Source organism: Talpa occidentalis, unplaced genomic scaffold (genome assembly GCF_014898055.3).
Source record: "Talpa occidentalis isolate TD23 unplaced genomic scaffold, MPIMG_talOcc4v2.1 talOcc4.7, whole genome shotgun sequence".
Lineage (NCBI taxonomy): Eukaryota > Metazoa > Chordata > Mammalia > Eulipotyphla > Talpidae > Talpa > Talpa occidentalis.
The window spans coordinates 126,507,770-126,534,585 of NW_023605083.1; the positions used below are offsets into that span (position 1 = coordinate 126,507,770).

A 26,816-nucleotide genomic window follows, 5' to 3' on the forward strand; every position below is an offset into this window, starting at 1 on the left:
CCATCTGAAGAAAAGGCTGGGTGTGAAGTCAGTTGCAAAGGGTGATGGCGTTCTCTGATGGGGGAGAATGAGAATTACTAGGAGGCGATCAAGGTGAAGTTCAGGGGCAGAGTGCAGGTGGCGTACGGGCAGGCATTTGTCAAGTTGAGGGTGGTGTCAGCAATCAGCTGGTAAGGCCCTTCAGGTGGAGCAAGGCTCCCAATCAGGTAAGAAGTCAAGTGCAAACCACCTTGCAATGCTTTCTGTGTGCAATGCTTTTCTTCAAACTGAGTTGAAGCAGAGGCAGACTGGGAAGCCTGTCTGCTAAGATGTCATTAAGACCAGAGAATCTAAGTTACGTTTCAGGTTCTAGAAAGGGGTGACCCTTGGGTCACCGGTCTATTCAGAGTTACAGTTCCCAGATAAAATTTCTAAAACTCAAAATTGGGTTCTGCGGCACTCCTGCCTCTCAGAAGCATCTCTAATACATATATTGTCTCAATGCTGTGTTTTTATACACATCATTTGAGTGAGTACCATCTATTTCACTTAATCAGCTATGATACAAAGGGAAAAAGTCATAGCTAACATTGTACATATTACATTAGTACGCCAGGTACTGGCTAAACACATGAATGAGCTGAATGAACCTCACAGCCATCCTAAGCAGCAGCTACTATTATTATTATTCCCATTTCATAAACAAGGAAACTAAAGAGCAGAGAATTTAAGAGTCTTATTCCAGGTCACCAGCTAGTAAGGGAAGAGCTGGCATGAGAAACCATGACTATTGACTCCAAATTGCATCTTCTTTCCAGATACTGAGACATTGAGTGACTTGCCCAAGTTCAGACAATTGGGACAAGGCAGGACTAGACCCCAGGGCTCTTAAGCATGAGGCAAATACATTTCTCAAAGGCAAGTGGTTTAAGTGCTCATCCCAGAAGCTGCCTGTGGCCACTCACTGGCCCGAACATGAATTAATGCTGCTGCTCCCCCAGGGTCCCCCATCAGCTTCCCAGAAGGGGCTGGGATGGGAGGTGGTGATCCAGACTATATCCCAAGAGCTGCATTTCACATTCAGCATAAATTTATCTCCTTATAAAATTTCAAAGTCTCTCCCCCTAGAGAATGAATACACTTTTCAAGAGGCACTGCCACTGAAATGCACTCACCTTGTTTTCCTGAATCCTGATACTTCCACAGTTACTGATGACATCATCTGCCAGCTTTCTAATGAGACATTACTTTGCATTATTCTCAGATGGCAGAACTTTCCAGCCCAATGCAGGCTGCCTCCTAGCTGTCTTCATTCTGCTATGGATGTGTCTATTTTGCTGTCCCATTTTTTTTTTTTTAATATTAGATTTGAACTCACCCAGGAGTGGTGAAACAGTGGGTGGCGAAAGTGACAGTTAAAGGAAAAAGAGTAAAAAAGGCCCGGGAGCTTTTAGCTTCTTATCTTGTTCTACCTTTTTAATGATCTAAAACAAATGATGAAACTGATCAGGAGCCTTGACTGTCAGGGAGGACAGAATGATGTAGCCTCATTTAGGGAAAGCTGTTTGACTTTTTAATATCAGAATCCCCTACAGCTGTTAACAACAAGCGGAGGAGACAAGCAACCCCACCGGGAGAAATGAGTTCATTTAAAGTCCAGTTGTAGCTGAAAAATCGACAAAGTACGAGCCAGAAGTAGTAATTGTGATACTGGAGTGAAATGAGGGAGCTTGGGTTTTATCCTGCGGAGTGCTGCTGTACGTAATGCGCAGGAGAAATGATTTCCCTCGATTCCTGAGTCATATTCAGGGGCCGTTGGCTGAGGAGAGCCTGGTTCAGGGCTGGGGCCCTTTGACTTCACTTCTCTATATGCCGCAGGATTGGGGAAGATGTTGTTTAATAAATCCCCAGGGAAGAGGGGCCCTGTCTTAGGAGAGAAGCTGAGCATCAGAGGAGGGGGGGTTTGGTAGAGGAGGGAATGAAACCTGGGGAGGAAGTGGTGGACCCAGAACCAGAATCAGTCACATCTAACAGCCTCATCTTGCCTCCTCCCCTCAACACTTTTCTGTGTTCTTGATTCTAGGACAACCCCAGCTCTGGTGTTGACGTGGCTCAAATGACTCAGGGGAAGAATCAAGTGACTGGTAAAAGATAAACACAACCCCAAGATGCCCAAGCCCTCTAGCAAGGCACTGGCTGATGACAAGAAACGCCCCTGGAACTGTTTCACAGGAGGAAAGATGTGGTCAGCAGACAGACTCCTTTTCTTACAACTGGAAAACTGACTGTCATGCATAACTCCCAGGCATAGCTCAAGATGCAAATGATCCAGATCCCGGGTTTCATGAACGATCAAAACAGCAACGTGACACCAGTAGAAACACTGGACTATCACGGACCAGGCACTAAACCCATGGTGCTGCTTCTGCTGTCGCTCTTATGAATCATTAGCTGGTTATCCTTACAGCTAGGCTGTGCTTGCTCATTCTTGGCAGAGCTTGGAGCAGACTTCTTGCAGATGTGCCCCCTTCTGAGTCTTTGAGAGGAACCTAAACCAAGCCACTGAACGAGACGGGTCAGCCACCCCCTAGGCCCCAGCCCTGTTCTGTCCAGAGATAACCTGATCCAGTGCCGTTACAGAGTTCCCAGTTATCAGAAACACTGTGTTCCAGAAATCCCCCTAGGTGTAAACGAGGATACATTTCCCTTTAAAATCAATGTTACAGGGCCTCCCTGGTGGTGCAGTGGGTTGAGTGTAGCACTGTGAAGCTGTCGGCAGCCTTAGCAGTGCCAGTTCGATTCCCGGCTGGCCAAGGAGAGTCCCACATGGCATGGCAGACCTCTCCTGTCGCGCCCGCAGCTCTCCTCAGCAGTGTATTTCGGTCGTCTGCCTGTTCTACTCCCCGCTCTGTCTCTGGTGAATCCTCTTACCCTCCCGCACCTCTGGCCTGTCCCCCAGCTCTTGTATAAAAATAAATAAATCTTTAAAAAATAAAATAAAATCAATGTTATAAATGGTGGTGAAGTTCTCACCGATAGGCCTCTATTTCACTACGTGACTGGACAGCAGGATGCAGAACACGCCCATCTTAAGAGTGTGATTTCAGCACAGAAATTCATACTTTTTAGGGAAGCTCCAGAAGGTTCAAAAAAGTCCCCTCCAAAACCCACTTTCTGCACTGAAACATGACGATGATGAGGATGATGGAGAGGTAACACTGTTAGTATGCAAAATAAGTGTGCCGCTAGGGTTTTTCTTTTGACAACTTAATTCACTCTTTGAAACACTCCTCAGTAACTACTGCTGATTCCCAGGGAAACACAGGTGCAGGGAGGAGGGTGCTTGGTTAATAAATGGCAGAACCAGGATTTGATTCTGGAGTCCATGGGGCCAGTCTGGGCTGCCACCTGTTTTTGTAAATTACTTTCACAGTCACGTCCATTTGTTCACACTACCTCTGGCTGCTTTCCTACTGCAGAGGCAGAGCTGAGGCATTGCTACAGACGCTGCAAAGCCTGAAACATTGATTATGCATGTTTTCACAGAAAATTTGCCAGAAGGGCATTCAACTATCCTCGGACCACCTCTAATGAAGACAGACCCCCTTCCCTGACCTTGGCCATGGGGAACCGAGGCCCAGGAGCGGAGGAATAGCAGTCCTGGGAAGGTCTGGAGAATCGCCAGCCAGCACAGAGACATACCGCGGTCATGTCTCAATATGCTTTCTCAATACGCTTCACCCCCAAAAAGATGAAGCAGGGCCCACCTGCAGGTGCAGGACATCAGCTTCACGGAAGGGAGGGACTATTTGCTTCATTCATTACTGGAATGTTATTATTGCACAGATACATAATTTATGTATGTGAATCAGGCACTGCGTGTACTTTATTTAAAGACAAACACGCGGTCAGTGGCCTGCAGATGCATGGTCCATGAACATCGTGGTCAAGGTCAGGGTTTGTTTTGTTTTTAGACGGATGAACAGCTCTAGCGGGACGTGCTTTGCACAGTAAGGTCATTCCCAGCCCTCCTGGGATTTTCCTGGGTTCCTAAGGGCCTCACCCCTCGTGGTTCTGTTGGCTAAGATTCTAGGATCAACAGCGCATTTGAAATGTTTTGCATCTAATTATCAGATGGATGCTAAGGTGGCGGCACAGCTACAATGCTCACTTCTCTTTCATCAGGCTGAACGACGTTTGATTTCTGTGGAAGGCTTCGCCAGCCACCCTGAGTTACCACCTTCTAGAGAACACGGACGCACACAGCTGGACATGCAAGGATAACCTCCTAGGCCTGATGTTGTGCCACCCTGGCGAGCGACACCTCATCATCAAACAGACCATCGTCTTGCATTTCATCCAGTCACAATTCACCACTAAACTTTAAATTAAAAGAGTGTGCTCACCTGAATCAAACTGTTACCAGAGGGTGGGAAAGGATTAAGGAATGAAAGGTGGGTGAAAAGGTGAAGAGGAAGGTGGGCAAGTCAGAAGGGCACTTATGCGGGGGGAGAAGAAAATGAGGGGGAACTGCAGACCCTGGGAGGGGACCCAGAGGAAGAAATGGGGTGGGGCTGAAGGCCCTGATCTGACTGGCCCCCTGTCTGGGAGCGCAGGCCATGACCCCGGACTGCTCAAATGCAGACATGGCCTCTCTGCCCTGGCTCGCTGCCTCCCAGCAGCCAAGAGCTGGGGCTACAATGTGGCTGACATATTTCCAGGCCTCAACATGACACGTGATCTGCAGGAGCCCCGCCTACAACCAGACGGGAGTGCTCCCTTTGAAAGGCATCACCACCCTAGCCATAAAATTTGCAGTATCTCCCTGACACTGTCATGTAGCAGCTTCTGCTAGTCCCTTGAAATGTGTTTTACAAATGCCCTAAGCACATGAGCAAATGTGACTTCAGCAAAATCTATGAAATACAAGCCCCAGGATGTTTAAACAAAAAGCCAAGATGTAGCTCCCACAGGTATTGGGAGCAGGGAATTCGGCCGGCACAGCCCCCTTAGCTCTCCCTCGAATGCCACTGCCCCACTGCACAGGGCTGGGGAGCAGGGCAGGCTGGCAGGGGTAGGCCTGTCCCTGGCCTCCGGGGAGAAAGGCTGCCCTGGCCTCCATCCCTCTGGCCTGATTTATTTCTGTTTTTTTTTTTTTTTTTTTTTGAGTTTGGAACTTTGACCTTTATAAAAAGCTGGACTCGCTGCCCAGAAAAACAGGAAGGTTACTCACCAGGAAGCCATGGAAATGAAGCATAAAAAGTGGGTCAAGTTTCTCTACCAGCAACGCTGAGTCTCAGACATTACCAAGAGCCAAACGGGTGAGGCCCCAAAGTTATCCCTCCCGCAAAGGTGTTCCAGGCATGGACCCGCCGACTGCCAGTGACCTACGCTGTGGCAGGAAATTCAGGAGGGTTCTTTTGAGCTCCTCAGGCTCTCCCTTGTCTGGGACAGATCTGAGTAATGCTGGCAACTCAGGTCCCGAAAGGCTCTCTAGAAGGATTCGCCCCCACAGAGGTGGTGCGACATTGGTGATGGGATACACAAGGAAGAAGCCTTTCTGTCTGGTACTCCAGCTTCCTATCCTCAGCCCTGGGGAGGAGGTAGGAGTGGATAATGAAGCAAGTGAAGAAGAAAACAAATAGAGAAAGAGCTGGGCCTGGTGTAGGCAGTTAAAACCAGCCCCAGCCCTTTCATCCGTGCAGCTGAATGTCCCTAAATATTATACGGCCTCTTTGGAAATCCTCATATGTATAAAATTTATTTTTCTCTCTCTTCTTCCTCCTTTTTCTTTTCTCCATCTCTCCTCTTCCCTCTCCTACATTGTTAAGAGCAGAGATTGCAAGCTGGTATCCACTGCAGAATTTTATCTGTGTCTAAAGCAATGATGTGTGTCTGTCCCACACAGACTTCTAAGTTTTAATTACCTCCCAACATTAAAAGAAATCAGAATATTTAAAAATCTGATTATTTAGGCTTCTCTGGAAGAACCAGAAGATCTGGCAGCACAGGACTCTTTTTCTTTTTCTTTTTTTTTTTTAAAACAATTTTTTTTTTTAATAGAGGCATGTTTTTTATTTATTTGTTTGTTTGTTTTGTTTATACAAGCACTGGGTACAGTCAGAAGCGCGGGAGGGTGAGAGAATTCACCAGAGCCAGAGCGGGGAGCAGAGCAGGCAGAAGGACCGAAGTACACTGCTGAGGGGAGCAGCGGGCGGCAGGAGAGATCTGCGCGCCATGCGGGACCCTCCTCCGGTGGCCGGGGAGCAGCCGGGGATCGAACCAGTGCCGCAGAGGCCGCGGGCAGCTTTGCAACCCAGCGCTCAACCGCTGCGCCACCGGGGAGGCCCCACAGGACTCTTTTTCATGCACAGCAGAAGTCAACTGGCACTGAGCAGCTGTGGCTGAGGCCCTTAACAGGACCTGTACTCACCGGCCTACCCCAGTCCCCACCATTCCCTATTGTATCATTGACTGAAAAAGTGACTAATTTCACTCATTTAGGTTCCACAGAACATCCAGGCTCACAGCTGCTCTCCTTAAATATTTGTCATTAATGTACAATTTAACGAAGTATCAGTATTATAAAACATTTTGGACATTTTTATAGTGTCTATCCTTTGAAAGTCATCTTATCTGGATATAACCTATAAGTTTCTTTGGGACATAATTTTACTTGAGAGATGGAAACACCAGAAGGGGGGGAAATAAGCCCGTCAGCAGCTCTTTACTGTCAACATTTCAATAACAGTTCAGCATCTACACACACACACACACACACAAGGGTGTGTACATGTGCATTTGATTAGGAAGGGGAATTTGGGGGAATCCTAATTAGTTTGAGGAAGAGGAAGATTCAAAAATGGAATAGACTGAACGGCTATTCTAGGAATCCCTCCAACAGCCGAAATGCAGATGATTAGAAAATGAAAAGCTGTGACTTGGAACATAAGGCAGGTGCTTAGAGAGAAGACTGTTCATCACAAGCTCAGCCATCTAGTAAGTGAACAAAGCTGGGCTGCAGAGAAAAGGAGGTGGAGAGGAGGAGAGATGGAGAAACGGGGAGCAGGGAGAAAGAAGACAGATGAACCCGGGACAGCACAAATATCCAGTTCATGTTTCCTAATATCTGGGGCTAAATTTTAGACTCTGGCAAGTAGCCGAACCACACCCTAACTCCCTCCCCCAGCTAAGGCCAAGGTGACCTGCCTTTTGGAGGAGCACAGCCCTTTTTCTTTTTTTTTTTAAAAAGATTTTTATTTATTTATTTGTTTGTTTGTTTATACAAGCACTGGGTACAGTCAGAAGCACGGGAGGGTGAGAGAATTCACCAGAGCCAGAGCAGGAAGCAGAGCAGGCAGAAGGACCGAAGCACACTGCTGAGGGGAGCAGCGGGCGGCACGAGAGGTCTGCGCGCCATGTGGGACCCTCCTCTGGTGGCCGGGGAGCAGCCGGGGATCGAACCGGTGCTGCAGAGGCTGTGGGCAGCTTTGCAACCCAGCGCTCAACCGCTGCACCACCGGGGAGGCCCAAGCCCTTTTTTCTTAATGAGAACACTGCTCTCTGCATACTCTGCCGTCTCCCCATGGGGGTGAGGGGGGGGAAACCAATTTCTTTCTTTTTTCTTTTTTAAAGATTTATTTATTTATTTTATTTTTAAGGATTTATTTATTTATTTATACAAGCACTGGGCACAGTCAGAAGCGTGGGAGGGTGAGAGAATTCTCCAGAGCCAGAGCGGGGAGCAGAGCAGGCAGAGTGATGAAGTACACTGCTGAGGGGAGCAGCGGGCAGCAGGAGAGGTCTGTGTGCCATGTGGGACCCTCACCCGGTAGCCGGGGATCGAACTGGCGCTGCAGAGGCTGCGGGCAGCTTAGCAACCCAGTGCTCTACTGCTGCGCCACCGGGGAGGCGGAAACCAATTTCTTAAGCAGAATTGACCATGCTCATTTCTGGGATGCTTACAATTTCCACCCTGTAACGGTGATAGATGTAGGATGCCAACAGCTTGCAAAGGGTGGGAAGGATGCCATGTTTATGTTTTTTAAAGAAAGAAAAAGATGAAGGCTTGAGCTCCTTCTTGCCTTTCAGCAGAGTGCCCACAAAAATCTGGTCCTTGCTACATTTCCAGTAATAGGGAGCCTCACCTCAAATTTCTGTCTGAGCTCCACGTTTCCTTCTTCATCCCCTTCTGGAATGGGTACATTGTAGTACTCACCTTCTTCTTGGTTAAGCAACTTGTACCTTTCAGAGACATGGAGAGAAGAGTTAGGGGCCAGCCACTCCTCTCCTTCAACCTCTAGATCCGCTGTTCCAGAAACATGTCCCATGGGGAGGCTGTGGCCAGATTACATTGCAACAGCCACTGCAGACCTGAACTGGCTTGTTTTCCAAATCTCTAAATGCTCTGCTGTCTTGAAACCATTTTCCCTTGGTTGACACAGACATATTCAAACTCCAGGGGCTTTCTTACCATCCACTGGCGGGCATCTTCATCAGCTCTGACACGCCGAACGAGAGGGAGCCCATGAAGTCATTCCTTGTTGTTCTATCCCAGTCCCAGATTTCTACAGACAGTCGTCGGTCTTTATCTGAAGGTTTCAATTTGCTACAAAAGAACACACACATGCCAGATTATCTTGATCACAGTTACTTGGGACATACTATGTGCTCACACTCCAGTCTGAGATAGAGTACAAGCCCTGCATTGCTTAATAATTAGGCTGCATTCTGAGAAATGTCGTTAGGTCATTTCGTTGTGTGAATGTAATAGCAAACCTAGATGGGGTGGCTCTCTACACACCTAGGCTACACGGAAGGGCCTAAGGAGACCACTGTCATCTACGCAGTATGTGGTTGGCTGACACAGTGTTAAAGTCACACATGGCCGCATTCAATTTTCTTCCTGTGGTTCCCTGTTGCCAACAAAGTACTAGGTGCCTGGCAACCAAACTCTAGATCAGGGATTAGTAAACTATGATGCATATGCCAAATTTGGCCCACAACTTGTTTTTTTAAATAAAGTTTTATTGGAAAACAGCCATGTAAACATTTGTTTACATGTTGTCCACAGCTGCTTTCACTCTAGATGAAAAGAGCTGTATACCTGCCATAAAGGCTATATGACCCAAAAAGTCTAAAATATTTACTATTTAGTCTTTGCAGGGCAAAACTTTCTGGCTTCTGTTCCATACAATACACAGTGACATTTCTGATTGCCTTCTATGTTCTAGTCTAAATAGAGGACCACTTGCTTGTGCTTTGCTGCTGTCGGTGTCTTCTTACCCTTGACATATTCACGCCTTTCCCTCCTCCCATCTTTCCCTTCTACCATCTCTACCTCCAAAATCCTGGCAGGCACTCCTTCAAGGTCCGCTGTAAATGCTATCTCCCCCAGGAAGTCTTCCCTGATTAAAGATGTGGATGATCTTCCATTTCAGTGGCAACAGCCACTGTCCGTGTTACTCACTTACTCTGTATTTTAAAAATTATTTAAATTCTGACCTCATTCCATCCTCTAACCTTCAAAAGAACCCATGAAGAGGTGGGACACATTTTATACACTTTTATATCATTTTAGCATAAGATCATTTTTGTTCAGAGTAGGTGTTGATATTCATTGGGGGCTGGTATGATGTAGGTGCTGGTCAGCTAAGATGGACAGTAATGTCCATCACACAGTGGGCAAACATGGCCTCCTGAGCAGCAGTCTGGGGTGGTCACAAATGAGGCAGTTCTTGAGGGTGTCTAACAAACCCGGCCCGATGTCGCTAACAATGAGGGGGCAGTCTTGTGTGTGCAGGGAAGAGAGCTGGCAAGAAGACAAGGAAGAGGAGACACCACTTACAATGTAAAAGACTCATTCCACTGGGGGTTGAGTGTGGAGCGGATGGTTTTGGTTTTCTGTTTACTTTCATTTTTGGGATCAGGAATAAGTTTCAGCTTCACATAAGGATCTGAAAGTCCATTTGGATCCATAGGGATTAGATTTTTTGCATCTCGTACTGTGGAGAGAGAAGGAAGAGAGAAAAAATGTTACTAGGAAACTGACCGGGAATGCCCAGGGTCCTCTTCAGTACCAGGCTGGAGTAGAGAGACTTCAAGATGGTGTTTTAGGGTTGATGAGGACCCAAAGCCTCTGACCCTCAGCTTGAGACGGCTATGCATGGCCACCCTTGCAGAGATGAGGGGCACTGTGTGGGCCCTTGTGGTCCAACCATGAGTCTCGGCATTGCTGCTGACATTTGGATGCCTGTTGGAAATGCAGAAACCTGGGTCCCGGCCCAGAATTGGTTAAGTAGAACCGCATATCCTGGAGTTCTGGGGTTGCTGGCTTTCTCCAGCCCTGCCCTAAGTAGCCAGCCAGGCTCATCCACGACATCATACACTTGAGCGCTTACTAGTGTGAGGTGCCCAGGCTGGCTTCTCTGTGGGGGTGGCCTGGCCAGCACCCCTCAGGCCACTCGGCTAGCGTTCCATCTGTCACCTTTGTAAAGATGAGTGATTTCCAGCTGTCTGTACATTGGAATCACTTGGAAAGGGGGTTTGAAAATCCCTGAATTAGAAGCTCTGAAGGGGGTAGCTCAAGTATTGTTATTCTGTAAGTGCCCCAAGTGATTCCATCATCGGGCAAACACTGGCCTGCCATGGCTTGGCCACCCAGTGTGTGCGCAGGGGAAAGGCTGCACCCCAGGTGGAATCCCCACCGTCTCGCGACTCCAGGGGGCTCCAAAGCACATTCTAGACTGAGGAGTGCTCACGTGGGGATCCAAAGGCCTTTCCATCCTCAGGGGAGGTGTGCTCAGGGGCACCCTGGCAGAGGCTTATTCCAGTGGGCATGGCCGAAGCCACTGTGGAGTTGCTAAAACCCGCCATTCTCTAGAACGCTGGAAAGGGACAAAGGCCCAGTGTGCTGGGCCCTCTATCTTCCTTTTTTTTTTTTTTTTTTTTTAAAGATTTATTTATTTATACAAGCACTGGGTACAGTCAGAAGCGTGGGAAGGAGAGAGAAATCACCAGAGCCAGAGCGGGGAGCAGAACAGGCGGACTGACAAAGCACACTGCTGAGGGGAGCAGTGGGGGCGGCAGGAGAGGTCTGCGTGCCATGTGGAACCCTCACCGGGGGCCAGGGATCGAACCAGCATTGCAGAGGCTGAGGGCAGCATCACAGCCCAGCGCTTAACCGCTGTGCCACCAGGGGAGGCCCCCCCCGTATCTTCCTTACCACTTCCCCCAACATGGCTCAGATTTTCCATCATCAGGGAGCCTCATTAGTCAGACCGCGGTACACATCTAGCTGGGGCAGCGTTCTCTGTCCCCGGGCTCCCATGAGGTGTCCCTGGATCAGCAGCTGGAGAACTGGGGGGTGGGGGGGGGAACAGGGGTCTGGGCTTGCCAGGCCTCCAGGTGCTTCTGCTGTACTAGAAAGCTGGGAGCCACGGCTCTGGCTGTTAGTGCAGCTGGATTGTTAAATAAGGACATCAGGAGAATTTTAGGTCTGGAGCTGGTAAGAGCAGGGACAGAGTAGGGGAGGGACGCATGCTCAAATGTTGGGTCTTGGGCAGAGATGAAAGGGTGTGCCCTAAGAGCAGAAGTCACAGGCACTGTCCACACTAGCCCGGGGTCACACCGAGTGCCGAGTCTGCCAGGCCACAGCCTTGCAGCCACCCTGCCTGGAAGCCTCAGGCAGAAAGCGACACGGGGCCACTGCAGTGGTCTGAGGAGGCACCAGCCAGCCCACCCGCCACCGGGAAGCCACATATCTGGTCCTTGTGCTCCACTTCTGCCTTCTAAGGATGTTTCCTACCTCCTGCAGCTGGGAGTGGGTGCCCTAAACACACAGCTTGACAGCTCGGCCACCTGCCTTCAGACCCTGCCTCCTCCACCACGGAGCCCAAGCCCCTGGAAACTTGCTCTTGGGCCTCTGTCTCTTCAGGAAGAAAAATGAACAGAACATATTTCCAGTGGCATGTGCTACTGGGAGAAGTAAATGGAGTGATGTATATAAAATGCCTTATACTATTGGCAGCTTGGAAAAGGCAGGGGGAAAAAAGGCTAACATGATGTGAGGGTCCACTACGGCCCAGGCAGTGTTAGGGACTCACCCCTAGTACAACAATTTCAGACTCTCCAGGGAGGTAGGAGGTCTCCAGGGGCCCTGCCACCCCGGAACCCCTGCAAGCTCCTGCAGGTTTTTAATGCAATGCAGGCCAAGTCTCCTAGGGCAGCGACCGAGTTTCATCAAATGAAAATTTTGAGCATAAAAATGCTCAACCACAAGCAACAGGAAAGGACCGAAGGTCTCTCTCCAATTAAGCACTGGGATGGGAATCAGATTCTTTTTAAAGGGCAGAAAAAAACCTGGAATGTCTGACACCAAGGCCACGTTCCAGGCAAACTAATGAAGAAGCATCGAGGCTGCCGAGGGTTCACCCACCGCAGACCGAACTGTGGGCGATGGCTCCTCCAGCCTCAATTTCCAGTCCTGGCGGCCTGCACACACAAAATCGTTTCAGGCTGACCTCTTTGGAATGGTGATGAGTTAAAATCTTGATGGGATTTAAAGCTGTGGGCTTCTTGCTGTGATGCTATCATTTAAGTTGAAAATAAAAAGAATTATCAATTCCAGAGGTCACTGAAGCAGATAGAGGGCCTGAATTTCAATTTCTGATGGCAGCAGCTAACAGCCGGCCTGGTGTGGCTCGTGGTGGGGCCAGGGACACCTGAATCAGGGCTGGGAGCAGCCACTCTGGGCCCATCTGCTCTGAAAGTGGGTTCTGGGCCAGGCTGCCTGCATTTGAAATCTGGCCCTGTCAATCTGTGATTGTATAACCCTAGGTAAGCTATTAACCTCCCTGTGCCTCGGTTTCTTCATCTGGAAAATTATATCTTTCTCTTAGGATTGCGTGGGGATTAGAGAGGTTCACACATGTAGGATTTAGAACAGAGGCAGGTAGACCGAGAGAGCCAATAATGACTGCTATTATTGTCGTTAATACAGGTTACTGGAGGTTGTTCAGAAACTGGACTAACAGCTTATGAATTAGAAAGCAAATGCCATGAAGAAATGTACGATGTGGAAAGTTCTAGCCGCTTGCAACCATGTGTGGTACCAGCAATGTCTTAAAATTAAGAGGCAGTGCTGGAGGGTCTCACAGCAGGAGTAGGCACAGGGAGGCTGGGGGAGCAGGAGCTAAGAGAAAAGAGCTGGGGGAGTGGAGGAGGGGAGAGGGAGAGAAGGGGAAATGCAATCCAGGTATGGGTCACAGGTGGGTGACAACAGGTCCCTGGCTGGATCTCAAGTATGCCAGATCAGCTGAGTTCTCCACCTCAGCTGTGCACTGCAAACTCCAGGGGTATTTTAGTCAAAGGCGGGTGCCCGGGTTGCACCCTCAGAGTCTGATCAATTGGTGTGTGTTAAGGCGCAGGCATTATGAACGCCTTTAAGCTTCCCAGGTGCGCTGCACCTGACAGTCATTTTCAAGGTGTGACCCCTGGACCTGCATCACTTGAGAACTCAGACTAATTATTCACATAAACAAAGCAAAACACACTCACACCAAAGTTACAAAGGGAACGGACCACACTGGTAAATGAAAAGCAAGGCTGTCTACCATAAACAGGAAATGGCCATATAATTGATTGCAGGGAAGCTAAGAGTATCCCTGCTTCTGGCTGATGCAGTTGCCTGCAGCTGCTCTTAGTTTCAAAGGGGAATATTAACAGGTGTTAGAGTGTTAAGGACATTCCTCGCCCGGAGAGAGTCTTTCTCAGTTTTAAAAACCAAGATAGAAAGAAAACTGGAAAGGGAACATCTTTCTCACCATGTCATTTAATGGTTTTTAAATTCAGACAGTACCTTCAGGACTGGTACTTCAGAAACCATGGTACCTTCAGAAACCGTGTCAAATACAACCCAAAGTCTCAGCCCACCAGGGGGCCCCATCCCACAGGTGGGGAGTAGGTCAAATAGAATGGCAATTCTGAGGAATCGAGGGTAATGAATGCCCCACAATCTCGGGGGCCAGTAGGTCTGAGAACAGGCCCCACACAGTCCCCAAGCCTTGTTTTTTGTCTCTCATCTTATACAAGAGCCAAACTCTTTGAATCCACAGAATTAAGATTTGTTAAGGAAAACAAATCATGCAAACTTTGATAAACCACTGAGAATGAGGCTCTGCTGGGTAAAGTTCTATGGTGCCATCCAAAGTTCTGAAAGTAGATGGTTTCTAAAACAGTTCCAGGGTGACAGATCTCCCTTGTCCCTCTGCAGCAGCACTAGCTGTGCTCCCGGGGCCTGTCAAAGGGCTCAGAGCCCCATGTGGGACACGCTCAGCGGGGAAGCTTTCCCCTCCCACCTCATTAGCAGTTCGGCAGCCTCTGAGAGAAGAGCGCATCTGCTCCAGACATTGCCACGGCACTGGCCGTTTCAGAGTCAAGTCTTCCCAAACTTGAATAGAAACATAAAATCCTAATTAAATTACCATCTTTTAGCTCAAGATGCCTGTTCTGAAATGGATCAGCCTTCCAGCCCAGGGTTGAGAAGAACCATCTTGGAGTCATAAGGTTATGTAAATTCCTGATCATGTAAGATATCATTTCTGGACAAAATCCATTCAAATAAGATTATGAACATTTGAGAAATGCCTCCACGGTGCCATGGAGATACCTGATACACCTGGGCAGGTGAGCTCAGGACCTGTAAGCTCTGAATAAGTGTTTAGGCACGTGGGCTGTCTGGTCACGGGCTCAGAGGACTGGACAGCCTTAGCTGGATGGGCACTGACATCAGAAGTGCCCAGAGTTGATGGAATAGTCAACACTTAGTTGTGAAGCTGGGCACTCTGTCAGGGGCATGCTTGGGGGAGGGGTAGTGGAGGGGTGACGCAGGTAGGCAGATAGGAAGGGGCCCCTGTGGTGCTTTTCCAGGGAGAGGCAAGCTATACCCACAAAACCTTATAGCCAGTGGCTGTATGGCAGGAAGCCAGGCTCCCCCTGCTTGGACAGGGCTGCAGGTGGTGGCTGACTTCCCTCAGGGGGGCACTATGACTTCATGTGAGTAGCTGGGGTTGAATCCTGGCTCTGTTGCTTACAGCTGTATGACTTTGGGCAAGTTACCCAACTTCTCAGTTTGCTCCTCTGTAAAACAGGAACAAAACAGTGTCTACCTCACAGGGTTGTTGCAGAGATTAAAGGAGTCAATATTTGTACAAGAGAGGAAACGGAACAAACGGTCCATAGTATTTGCTGCTATTACTAATGGCCATATTGTTAAGTGTTTGCTATGGTTATCATTATGGTTATCACCACCATCATCACCACTACCACTACCACTACCACCATTACCATCACCACCATCATCACCACCACAGTCACCATCATCACCATCATCGCCACCATCATCACCACCACCACCATCACGATCATCTAGTCCTCCTATCCACTCTAGGGGCCAGGGCTCTTTTCTCAGGGTAAAGAAACCAAGTATAGTAAAGGGACTGCTCATAAAGGACTGGAATTTCCAGACCTCAGTGTTAGTCTAGAGTTTAAGAGGCAAAATCCAGTTGTTACAAAATAGCTGAGTATTAAAAAACTATTTTTAATGCAATCCTGGATCCATTTAGAGAATGGTCCAGATTGTCTCCTGATGCCGAAATACATGCAGCATAAATTTTAAGTGTAACAAAACAACACCTGTGAGCTTCACCACCTAACAAAAAACAGTTGAATAAGTGCTGCAGAACCAGTGCTGTCTCCCCCTGATCCCACCTCCCTGTCTCCCTGTGGAGTTTTAACCCCATTCTGAGCTTGCCTTAGGGCACCCTGGCTGGGTACATGGTACAAGGAGTCCCCAAAGGAATCAGCTGGGACACAAACTAAGAGCTTGTTGAGGATGCAGCTGTAGCTCCTTCTTTGCTTGTAGACTGGACTTGCCTTCCTGGACCCACAGCAGCCCCACCCATCACAGAGTTGCTCTCTGCACAGGGATCTTTGGGTGACAGAAGAGAAAGTCAAATGCCTCCAAATTCAAGGACAACATGGCCCTTCAAATGAGCTGTTTTGCTTTAGCAAACAATTCTTAATTTTTACTGTCTGGTGTCCGCCTCTAAGAGCACCCTTGTTCAACTACAAAGACAAAGGTTCAAAACAGGGGCTTGCTGCAAAAGTTCTGTGTGTGCTGACCCAGCGACCCCTCCCACCTCTCTCCTTGCACCCCAGCAAAAGCAAGGGTAAACAACATTCTACAGGCCTAACCCACACCGCGAGCAGAAATGATTTCTGATTCTACAGAAAAAAAACAAAAAACAAAACAGACTCTTCTTTGTTTGAAGTTAACAGCAGCCAAAGAAAAGTGAATGCAAAAACACAGGGGGATGGGCAAATGCAGAAAATAGGGAGGGCTTTGGGGTCTGTGGATGAGAGGACCTTGTGCCATTTCACAGGCAGCCGTGATGGAGCCCCCAGAGGCAGCAAGCCCTGAGAATTCATTGTGATCGTTATTGGACACCCATGGAACTTTCTTCCAAAGAGCTTTAGACCCCTACGTTTTTTTGTTCCCTCCCTCCAATTATGTTTATTGAGTTAAAAATGGTTTACATCATTGTATTTGTTTTAGGGGTCACAGGTTCAAATCTCTGCAGATGTATGTTTTCATACCACACCTGCCATGTGCCGTGACCCGCTGGGTCTCCTCTCTCTGCCACTCCCATCCCACCACCTCCCTTTTTGGTCACCTTGGATTTGCAATCAGATGTCAAAGATTTGTTACTGCTTTGGCTTTGTCTGTCCCTTTGTTTCAATTCTCTATACTTTGCCTTTCTCCTTCTGACTTACTTCGCTCAGTATTATCCTCTCCAGTTCTACCCATGTTGTTGCAATTGAATTTCTGATAAAAACATGATAAAAACACTTGAGTAGAAATGTAATGCCAGAGAAACGTGCTGGGCTATTTATTTCTAAGAGGTTTACCTTTAGAGAGGAGGCAGAGGTGGGTGTGTGGATGTGGTCGCTCGCTCCTCCTTTGAGGACAGCTGATTTGGACCATGAGCACCGAGGTTATGGCAGGTCCCCGACCTTAGTACTCAGGAAGCTAATGATCATGATGGTGAAGGTGGCAGTGGTGGCAGTCAGGGAGGGACAGCATATCTAGAAAGAGTACTATGTGGGCAGGCACAGTTTTAAACTCCTCACCACCAGCAGATGCTATTCTCAAGCCCATGTGCTAATGGGGTGCCTTGAGAGAGAGGTGTTAGCACCTGCTTGCTCACAGGTGGCCAGACCGGGATTAGCATGTGACTGTAGCAAATCTGACTTTTGCTTGTTATGGGAAAAAGAATGACTTGAGTAAAACAAGGTCTATGTTCTAGTCAGTAAAATTGGCCTGAGCTAGAAGCAAATGGGGGATAAGGAGGAGGGGACAAGACCCCACAGTCTTCCACTGGGAGGAGGGAGACTGGGCTGAGCTGTGGCTGTGCCTGGGGGTGAGTGGAAGGAAGGTGACGTGTGTATCGTACTTTGTTTTGGTGCCTTGGAGTTAGTTGGCTGAGGGGGCTATAGCACCCACTTGAGAGGTGTGAATATAATTTTGGGGGTGAAAATTCTAAATTTTGGTCTCTACAGCCGGGCCTCTGGAAAGTACTGACTCTGCCTAAGAACCAATGAGTTGGTACTCGAGCCAAGTGAGACCACGATGTTGGTGAGACAGATCCTGAGAGCATCAGTGGTTATAATACCAATGAGGCCGTAAGGGAAGCCGCTGCCTGTTCACACTCGGGACGTGTGCTTTGAGTGTGCTCGGTCTCTCTCACTCTGCTAAGATACAAATTCTAGGACAAAAGACATATTGAAAGCAAAGAGAGAAGATGGCAGTGGGTGTAAAGTGAGTTGGGTAAATTTGCACGGATGTAGAGATTTTTAAGATCACAGAACAAATATTGAAACCAAGGAAAAGGGCTTCCCACAAAACAGCACTAATGTATCCAAAACAGTGCTCATTTCCCCCACGATCATGCTCAAAATATCAAATGTGTGCATACCACAAGAGGTCTGTAGGATGAGGCTGTCTTTTTTTTGTTCGGGCAAATAAGCATTCTCTAGCCTGATGTAAGAGATATTAACTGATTGGAGGAGCGAGGAAAAAGTTTTTGGGCGCTAAAAAGTTTGGGCCTGCCAAGTAACGGCAGTTGGTGGAGGCAGGCTTCGCTGCCACTACGGGGTGTGTCGCTGAACGTCCTGCCTCAGGTGAGAAGCTAGGAAGTGTCTCCAATTTTCACCTACCATCTGCCAGCAGGGTGGCATGAATTATAAGCTAAAGAACAGGAAAGGTAGGGCTTGTTTTCTGCTGCTGCACTAACAAACAGTTACAAACTCAGCGGTTTAAAAGAAAAGGAATTTTCTCATAGCTCTGGAGGCCAGAAGTCAAACATCAGTGCCACAGGGCCAAAATCAAGGTGCCCAAATCAGAGGTTCCAGGGGAGAAGCTGTTCCTTGCCTCTGCCAGCCTCTGACGGCATTCCCTGGCTCGTGGTCACATCACTCTAGCCGTTTTTCCGATTTTCTTCTCCTCCATGTGTTAAATATCTCTTATTTAACATGCTATCACAGAGTAAATAAGAACACCTGGGATAGCACTTAGGGCCCACCTAATTTGAGATAATCTTCCTATCCCAAGAGTCTTCACTTTATCACTTAGGCAAAGAAACTTTTTTCAAATAAGGTCATATTTATAGATCCCATGGGTTAGGTCCTAAATATTTTTGGGTAGTCATTATTCAGCTTACTACAGGGTCTATTAAGAAGTTTCTTTTGGGGCCTCCCCTGGTGGCGCAGGCGGTTGAGCGCTGAGCTGTGAAGCTGTCCGCAGCCTCTGCAGCACCAGTTTGATCCTGGCCGGCCGGCGAGGGTCCCACATGGCGCAGCAGACCTCTCCTGTCACGCCTACTGCTCCCCTCAGCAGTATATTTCATCAGTCTGCCTGTCCTGTTCCCCACTCTGTCTCTGGTGAATCCTCTCACCCTCCCGTGCATCTGGTCTGTACCCCGGTTCTTGTATAAATAAATAATCTTTAAAAAAAAAAAAAGAAGTTTCTTTTGGGGGTGATGAAAGTGATCTGGAATTACAAAGTGAGGATGGTTGTACAACCTTGTAAATATACATATATCACATTATAAATATAAACATTACATTCTATCCACAAGATCATGCAGCCATATATATAATATCTATATATGTATGTACACACACACACAGAGTCACACTTATTGTATACTTTAGAAGAGTGAGTTTTATAATGTATTTGTTTTATCTCCGTGAAAAAGATCAGGTACATTTATGGGCACATTTCCACATGCCTTACTACACTCACGCACATCATCCTCACAACACTCCTGTAAAATTAGGGCTGGGATGTCCATGCTCCAGGCGAGACAGCCCAGACCCTTGAGACTTTGCTCAAGGCCGAGCATTTGCTAAGTGATGGGGTCCAGTGGGCAGCTGAGTCGTGGCCCTGGGCTTGAGCACTGCCTCTACAGTCCTCCCCAGGCAGCCTCTTATTCAGCACAGCTGTTAGGACAGGGGTAGCTGGCTCCTTCTACAAATGGCCACATCATGAATACTTTAAGTTTTGCAGGCCAAAGGAGCCAAAGACAATATGAAAACAAGTGAGCAGGAAGTGTTTCAATAAAACTTTATCTAAAAACAGGCAGTGGGCCAGGTCTTTCACTCAAGCTGTAGTTTACTGATGATCCCTGAAACAGAATCAATACCACCCTTTCCCCACCCCACCCCGACCCCCACTGAATTGTCTAGGGAGAATTGTGGGGGAGGACCCTCTACTTCCTGGTTCAGACTATCAACTTCCTGTGCTTCCTCTGCTTTGATCTGAGCCTCTTGAACTCTGACCTTGTCCTAAAGCCTGGAAGGAGTCCTGGGCTGGGGTTAAGAGATGGTGTATCTTCTAAGAGGAAGTGGAATCCACAGTTGTCCTCTGTCCTCTGTGGCTGTCTCCTGTCTCAGCCAACATCTCCCTCTGTACTGAGGCTTGTTGCTTTCCCAGAAAAACCTGATTTTCTGCCTTCTCCCTGGAGCCAGTGATCTGGCCTTGCCCCGTTGCTGTTTGCCAATCCCAGCATGTTCAGGCACCTCCAGCACGCGCCATACCTCCGTGCATCCGGGACAAGTGCAAACAGTGAGTATGATAAGGCATCGAGGGTGCCACGCTTTCTTTGTGCAACAGCTGCTTCAGAACAGGGAATCTCAAAGGAATGTGAACCCAGGAGCACTGGGCAGCAAAAGCTGGCCTTGGTGGAGGCGGGTGGGGGGTGGGAGAGGCCCCTCTGCTTCCTGGTTAACCTAACTGTGCTTTCAGAGCTTGGGGCTTGTGCTGCCGAGAAAGTCTCAGCTTAGGAGCATCTCAAGTGCTGGATGGGCTAGATCAAGGAGAAGCTCCCCCTGGCAGCTGAGAACAATGCTGAATCGCAGCCCTGCCGAGTCCTCACGCTTCCTCTAGATGACACTCTCCTGGGTGTGCGCGAGGGGGAACACACTGTTCTCAAGGTTTGTTTTGGTCCTTTCTTTAGGCCTCCTCCTGATGATGCCGAAAGGAGAAACTGTACCTAAGAAGCTGCCAGTTCCTCCACGTTGCTCCAAGTCAGTTCTGTACCGGGAGCCGGAAGCCAGACGTCCTCGGCACATGTTGATGGGGAAACTGGTGGAGCGACAGATTGTTTCCGGAACAGGATTTACCGAACGTCCCTCATGCTGCATGTTTCGGGGGTGGCCAAGCTGTCTAGCGATAGGCACGGCTCTGGGATTAAGGGATCTGAACCGCAGACAGACAAGCCCGGCAAGGTGGGGTATGTCCCAGGTGGAGGCAGGCAAGTCAGAACCAGAGGGCCATCAGGTTGGCACAGAAGATCACTGCAGACGGGCCCTATACAGGCTCCAGGGGGCAGTGGGGAGTGGGCATACAGATGTGTAGCTTCCAATACGCTCCTGATGTGTACAGGTTTTATGCCAGGTGACAGGTACACCTGGAAACATGCCTGGGGCAGAGATTCCTCATTTTCTTTAGGCCATAACCCCCTTTGGCTCAACAGTGTACGATAATTTTAGGGCATCCATGAACCCCACATTGAGGACCCTTGCTGCATGTCTTGAGTACCTGGTTCTCCAAGGAATGAGGCATCATCTTCCTTTCTCCATGCTCTTTCAGAACTTGAAGGCAAAGGGAGAGGCAGCCTTGTCTAAGTGGACTCTCCTTTGTCAGCAGGGGTGGGGGAGGTCCTGGCAATGAGGAGCGAGACCCGGCTGGGAACTGCTCTTGGACAGGAGGTCTGTCCAAGACAAGTTGGGTGGATGGTCCTTAGTGGCAGCAGCTGACTTGGCAATTAGCATGAAAATGGGTCCCACTCGTGGACGCCCACTAGCGGCTAAACCCAATCTGGCAGGAGAGGTAAATTGCTTGGTCAACAAGGAAGAGCGGATGGGTTAGGTGAGAGCCGGCCTTGGGTGACGGCCCCACGTGTCCACACTCGTTTGACTGGCTCCATGGGATTATTTAGCCAGGAGACAAAAAGTCACCTTTCTCACAAATTAGAACCGAGAGATTCTCTGTTATAGCTTGAGTTCCATGGTATTTCTGAGGCTCCAAATATAGAAAAGAGGCCAATAGTCTGTGTTCTCTATCATTTAATGTTTCTTTCTAAATTTTAGAGACACTGTTTACAGGCATCCATATTTGCCAAGTGCAGGATGGCATGACCCAGGAGCTGGCATTGCTGTGACCGGATCATTTTAAGTATGTTAAATATTTAATTGCATCCAGCCTATCACATGTAGTCCTCACATAACTCAGAGGACCCATTCCATACTCACAGGGTCAGTCTTTTTGCTACTCGTCATTTTGAAACACTATTGCTTAGCACAGCCCCTAAGTAGGTGCTCAGTACCTGTTTGCTAAGGATATGAATCTCTGCTCCCCTTGTCTGCACTTCTGGATTCAAGCTGCCCCATCCCTGGGCCGCTGGGACACATCCCTCCATCTGTCCTAGTGCTACTGGCCCTACCTTGGCATCCCTCCATCTGCCCTGACCTCCACTCTATCAGCCCAGTCCACAGGAGGGTCATCTCTATGGTGATGGCAACTTACAAGCAGGGGCACAGCAGGGGCCTGGGACTCTCTCGCCATCTCACCCCAGGGTTAGCACAGGGCACGTGAAACTAGTGAGTGCCCAGCAGAGTCCTGTTAGTCTGACAAACTAAAAAGCTAGAGCAGAGAGAAAAGCTGGCGGCTGACTCATCTTTTGGCTGCAGTACATAAAGCATCCATTTGGAGGGACTCTCCGACAAGGAAAAACCGAGCAGGCTTTTGGATGGAGAATAAAGCCAGGCCCAAAGCTGCTCAGCACTTCCCTGTGCCCACAAAAACAGGAGGACACAGGAATCAAGACAATTACCGCTTTGGGGGAAAATGCCAGAGAGGGTCAATTACTCTGGGGTGGGGAGGATCTGCCTGTAGAATGTCTCTAGATTTCAGGAAACAAATGGTGTCACCAAGAACAGAGAACACTTTCTGTCTGGGTGACAAGAGAGGACTGTCGACTGAGGTGCTGGGTGCTCGGCTCTGCCTGTTCTAATTATTTTCCATCAAGTCTGCTGATGCCGTCTGTGTTGAGAAAACCTACAGAATCTCAGATGCGATCTCTTCTATGTTAGTAAAATAGGACCTGCTCGCTTGGGAATATTTGTTCCCTTGGTGCCAAAGACAAAGGGAGGAGGGATGAGACACACTGAAAGACACCTGCTCGGCCTTCCCTCTTCTCCCCCTCTCCATAAACCTACAAAAGTCTGGATCCAGGGACAAGTCACTTCAAGTCTTAGGATCTATTTATTGAATGTTCAGCTCACTGGGGAGGCTCACTGTGTGATGATAAGAATGCAATTTCTGTCCCAGTAAATCCATGGCTCATTCACTTACCCTGGACATGCGAGCGTCCCCAGGAAATAAAGTCACGGAAGGAACTTGGAGGCGAGTGTGGTTTGAAGAGAAAGAACAACATTTGGTCCTCGGGAAAAAGACCAGTATCTCACTACTTTTTCTCTTTCAGTTAGTGGAAAGTGAAGAGTTCTAGTGAAGTTATTTATAACCCTGATGTTCGAGAAGGAAATGGAATCTGGTGAGAGAGAATATTTTCCAGGTTCTGAGAGACTGAAATGAGCCTGTATAAACAATACAGGGAGATTTTAATATTTATTTTTCTTATCATGAGTAATGGATGCACTTATCATAAAATTTACATACATAAAAAAATCAGAATCCCCTATACTTCTACGGTAGTAGAATACTACTCTTTTTGATGCATTTATTGCCAGTTTTCTGGTTCTGCATCTACCTGTATTAAACTGTCAATATTTTATAGATATATTCTTATCGATGAATGTAGTTTTAGATCCTGTATTTGCAATGCAACAAGATATGCTTTGAAAACGTTTTAAATGCCTAACATCTCATTTTATAGCTATATCATAATTTATTTAATGGATCTCTTGCTTGGCACCAGGTCTGTAGTTTAAAAATCTTCACCTTTATAAAATAATAAAGCAATGGATCATCTCCAGGCATAAATACACATCTTCATTTCTGTTTTTTCCCCAAAGGATACATTCTCAAAAGTGGGTCAATAATAAAGCCTTTCCATCCAGGTACGTTGCTTAATTACTTAAAATCATTCAAGACTCTTGACATACGCTGCTGAATTTCTCCTCCCAAAGCCATACCAAACTCTTATCAAGGAGGTGGTGAGAAAAGTGAAAAATAGCACTACAATTAGGCTTCCTTACTTTTGAGGTTTAACTTTCCCCCTACACATAATCATTCGGCCATTTACATTTCTTTTTCTTTGACTTACTCCTTGTTCAAGTTTCCCACGGGGTATATTAAAGACTTTTCTTACTAGGTTAAAGAGCTCTTTAGCAGTGAATAACAATAACCCTTCGTCATATTTACTGCAAAGTGCATTTAGATTTCATTCACTAAGCTTCTAAAAACTTGGGCACTTCTGTGTTCAGACAGTTGAATCTGTCAAACATTTCCTTTTTATTTCATTCATTTTGTTTTTTTTAATGTTTAGAAAATCTTGGCCCTTTCAAAGATTGGCTAGTCACTTATGTTTTCCGTTTTTTTTTTTTTTATGTTTAATTTTTAAATACATTTGAAACTTATTTAGGTGTACAGTGTGAGGCAAGATTTATTTATTTAAAAAAATTTTTTTTAGATTTATTTATTTTATACAAGAACCGGGGTACAGGCCAGATGCGTGGGAGGGTGAAGATTCACCAGAGACAAAGCGGGGAACAGAACAGGCAGACTGACGAAATACACTGCCGGGGGTGGGGGGGCAGTGGGCGCAACAGGAGTGGTCTGCGGCGCCATGTGGGACCCTCACTGGCCAGCTGGGATCGAACCGGCGCTGCAGAGGCTGTGGACAGCTTCACAGTGCAGTGCTCAACCGCCTGCACCACCAGGGGAGTCCCTGAGGCAAGATTTAACTCATTTTCTTCCTAATGTTTAGACAACTTGCCCAACATGGGTGGAATGAACCCTATCTTCTCTGTGAACCACATGCTTCTGCTGGTTTATACTAAACCAGTGATTTGATCCTATTCAAAGTTCTGTTAAGTTTTTGGAACAGCCCTATACTTTCAATTGTTCTAGATTTGTAATGTTTTAAAACATTTCCAACACTTTCGAAATAAAGCCGATCTATCCAGATACACTGTTCAGTTACTCAAGGCAACTTTATGTTTGCTGCTCCCTGTTTGGCTGATAACGCTTCACCTTTATTCTTAATATTTATCGAACATTTTGCTTTAGGGTGAAGAAAAATGGGGCTCAGGAGAGACCAGCCCAAATATGACACCTTGGCACACTGAACATGTCAAAAAGCTTTTTCCAAAAGACATGTGGGCGATATATATTCCAAGCCCCTGTGTGACGGAAGATCTAGCATATGAATAGCAAATGGTGAGAAATTTGGGGCAAACAGGCTCTGTCTATCCACCGTCTGAAGCGGCACGTCCTTCCTCTCTTATGTCTAGAACTGCATCCAAAGAGAACCAATGCCAGAGGACCAATGTTTTCTTCCCCCACCCAGAAGCTATCTATTCTGAAGGAAAGGTATCCATTTCCTTTCTGTGTAATTAATTTTTTCCTAGGATGTTTCTAATTGCAGACCGATTTCTATTCATTTTGCTGAAATAGAGAACATTCCTTTTACTTTGAATGTTCCATAATGTATTCCTATCATACTGAATCACTGCTTCTTTCTGTTTCCATTTTTTCCCCCTTTCACCCTTGGGACAAAACCAGAATTCTCTTCTGTTCTCAGTTTCGCATTTTTATCATCCTCTCACCCATCCCCATCATTCTGTCGCTTTGCCTGCTCAGTATCTCTGCAAAGAATGAAGATAAAGGGACTTGCTGAAATGGGGAACTATAATGGAGCCGTCCCTGCCCTCGGCTACAGAGAAAGGAGGGGAGCAAGGACCTTCTTTGGGAATCCACAAACAGCGGGCTCCAACAAGACCGCAGTGGGCAGACTGCAAAGCAGAACCTTTGCAAAGGTCCCTGAAGGAGACAGAGTCCCCAGACTCTAGGACTGGGCTGCACCCAGCATGGTTATAGTCAAGTAAGAGAGAAAGCAGAGGCACCAAGGCCAGCCCCAAGTGTGTCCAGAGACTGTCTACAGAGAAGCTTCTGACTATTTAACTTCAAGTGCATCTGGCGCAGAAGCACAGCTGCCCCTGCCTTGAGAGGAAGGCTAAATCACAGCCTGATGCCATTAAGCATCCATCTAACTCCTCATCTGATGAACGGGCAGCATTCAGAGTCTGCAGCATCCCGAGGTCTGCTACAGGGAAAGAAGGCACCACTTCCCAGTGGGCTTCCGCTACTTGTGGCTTATGGGACATGACAGACGAGTAATGTGGCTTATTACGATCGGCCTTCTTGAGTACCTTGGCAACACCGGAGAGGTGTTCTGGTCAAGTCCAGAGACCCACGGAGTTTTCTTTCTCTGCCCTGGCTGGTACGAGACTGTATTATATTAGAATTGGTCACTGTGGCCTGGACAGCTCTGGGCAGTGACAGGAGCCTTGGGTGTTCCTGGGGCTTCACAGTGGAAGGCCCCCACCCCTGAGTCCAGCTGCTGAGCCCGTCTACATGAACGTGTCTGGGTAATGGCGTGCTTTGGTGATAGCAGTGCACACACCACCCCAAACACATGGCTACTGTTTGGGTTTTGTTCTAAGTCGAGCTAACCTGCTACAAGGCTAGACCTTGAAGTACCGGGGGCTGCCGTTTTCCAAAGTTACTGTGTGCATGAACCACCTTGGAGAACTATAGACACAGACTTGCAGGTTCTGCTTGAGGGGGCCTGGGTGGGGGTGCCCAGGGTGGGGGCGGCCATCTGCGTATTCAGCAGCATCATGCTAAGCGAGACCTGGATAGGAGGAGCGAGCTGTGAGCTCTCATTGTTACTAAACACTCATCTCAGCTGAATTTCATGAGGCCCCATCTTGTCAGCCCCAGACCGAGCCCCACTCCCGCTCCCAGGGCCGTGACACCTGACCCTTTGCTCATGTTCTCCTGGATTTTCCCAGGACACAGAGCAGTAACGTTCTGACCAGATCCCAGTTCGAGCTCCACCTTGTCACCTGGCAAGTCCTTGGAGCCCTCTAATACTCCACAGCCTCACCCTTAAAGTGGAGATCAGAAGGGAGTCCCCCACCACGGGAACTGTAGGTGTTAGTCGAAATTAAGTAAATCAAACCCCGGGCCT

General features: G+C 47.8%; 1 protein-coding gene across 1 annotated transcript in view; it reads right to left on the minus strand.

Annotated features, from left to right (window-relative positions):
- PRKCA (protein kinase C alpha) overlaps positions 1-26,816 on the minus strand; it is a 339,371-nt gene that overhangs the window by 68,704 nt on the left and 243,851 nt on the right. Inside the window, exons 6-8 of the mRNA XM_037493515.2 lie at positions 9,827-9,983; positions 8,453-8,587; positions 8,127-8,223 (exon numbers count right to left, since the gene is read on the minus strand). Of these exons, the coding sequence (XP_037349412.2) occupies positions 8,127-8,223; positions 8,453-8,587; positions 9,827-9,983 (389 nt within the window). The remainder of the gene's footprint in view (positions 1-8,126; positions 8,224-8,452; positions 8,588-9,826; positions 9,984-26,816) is intronic.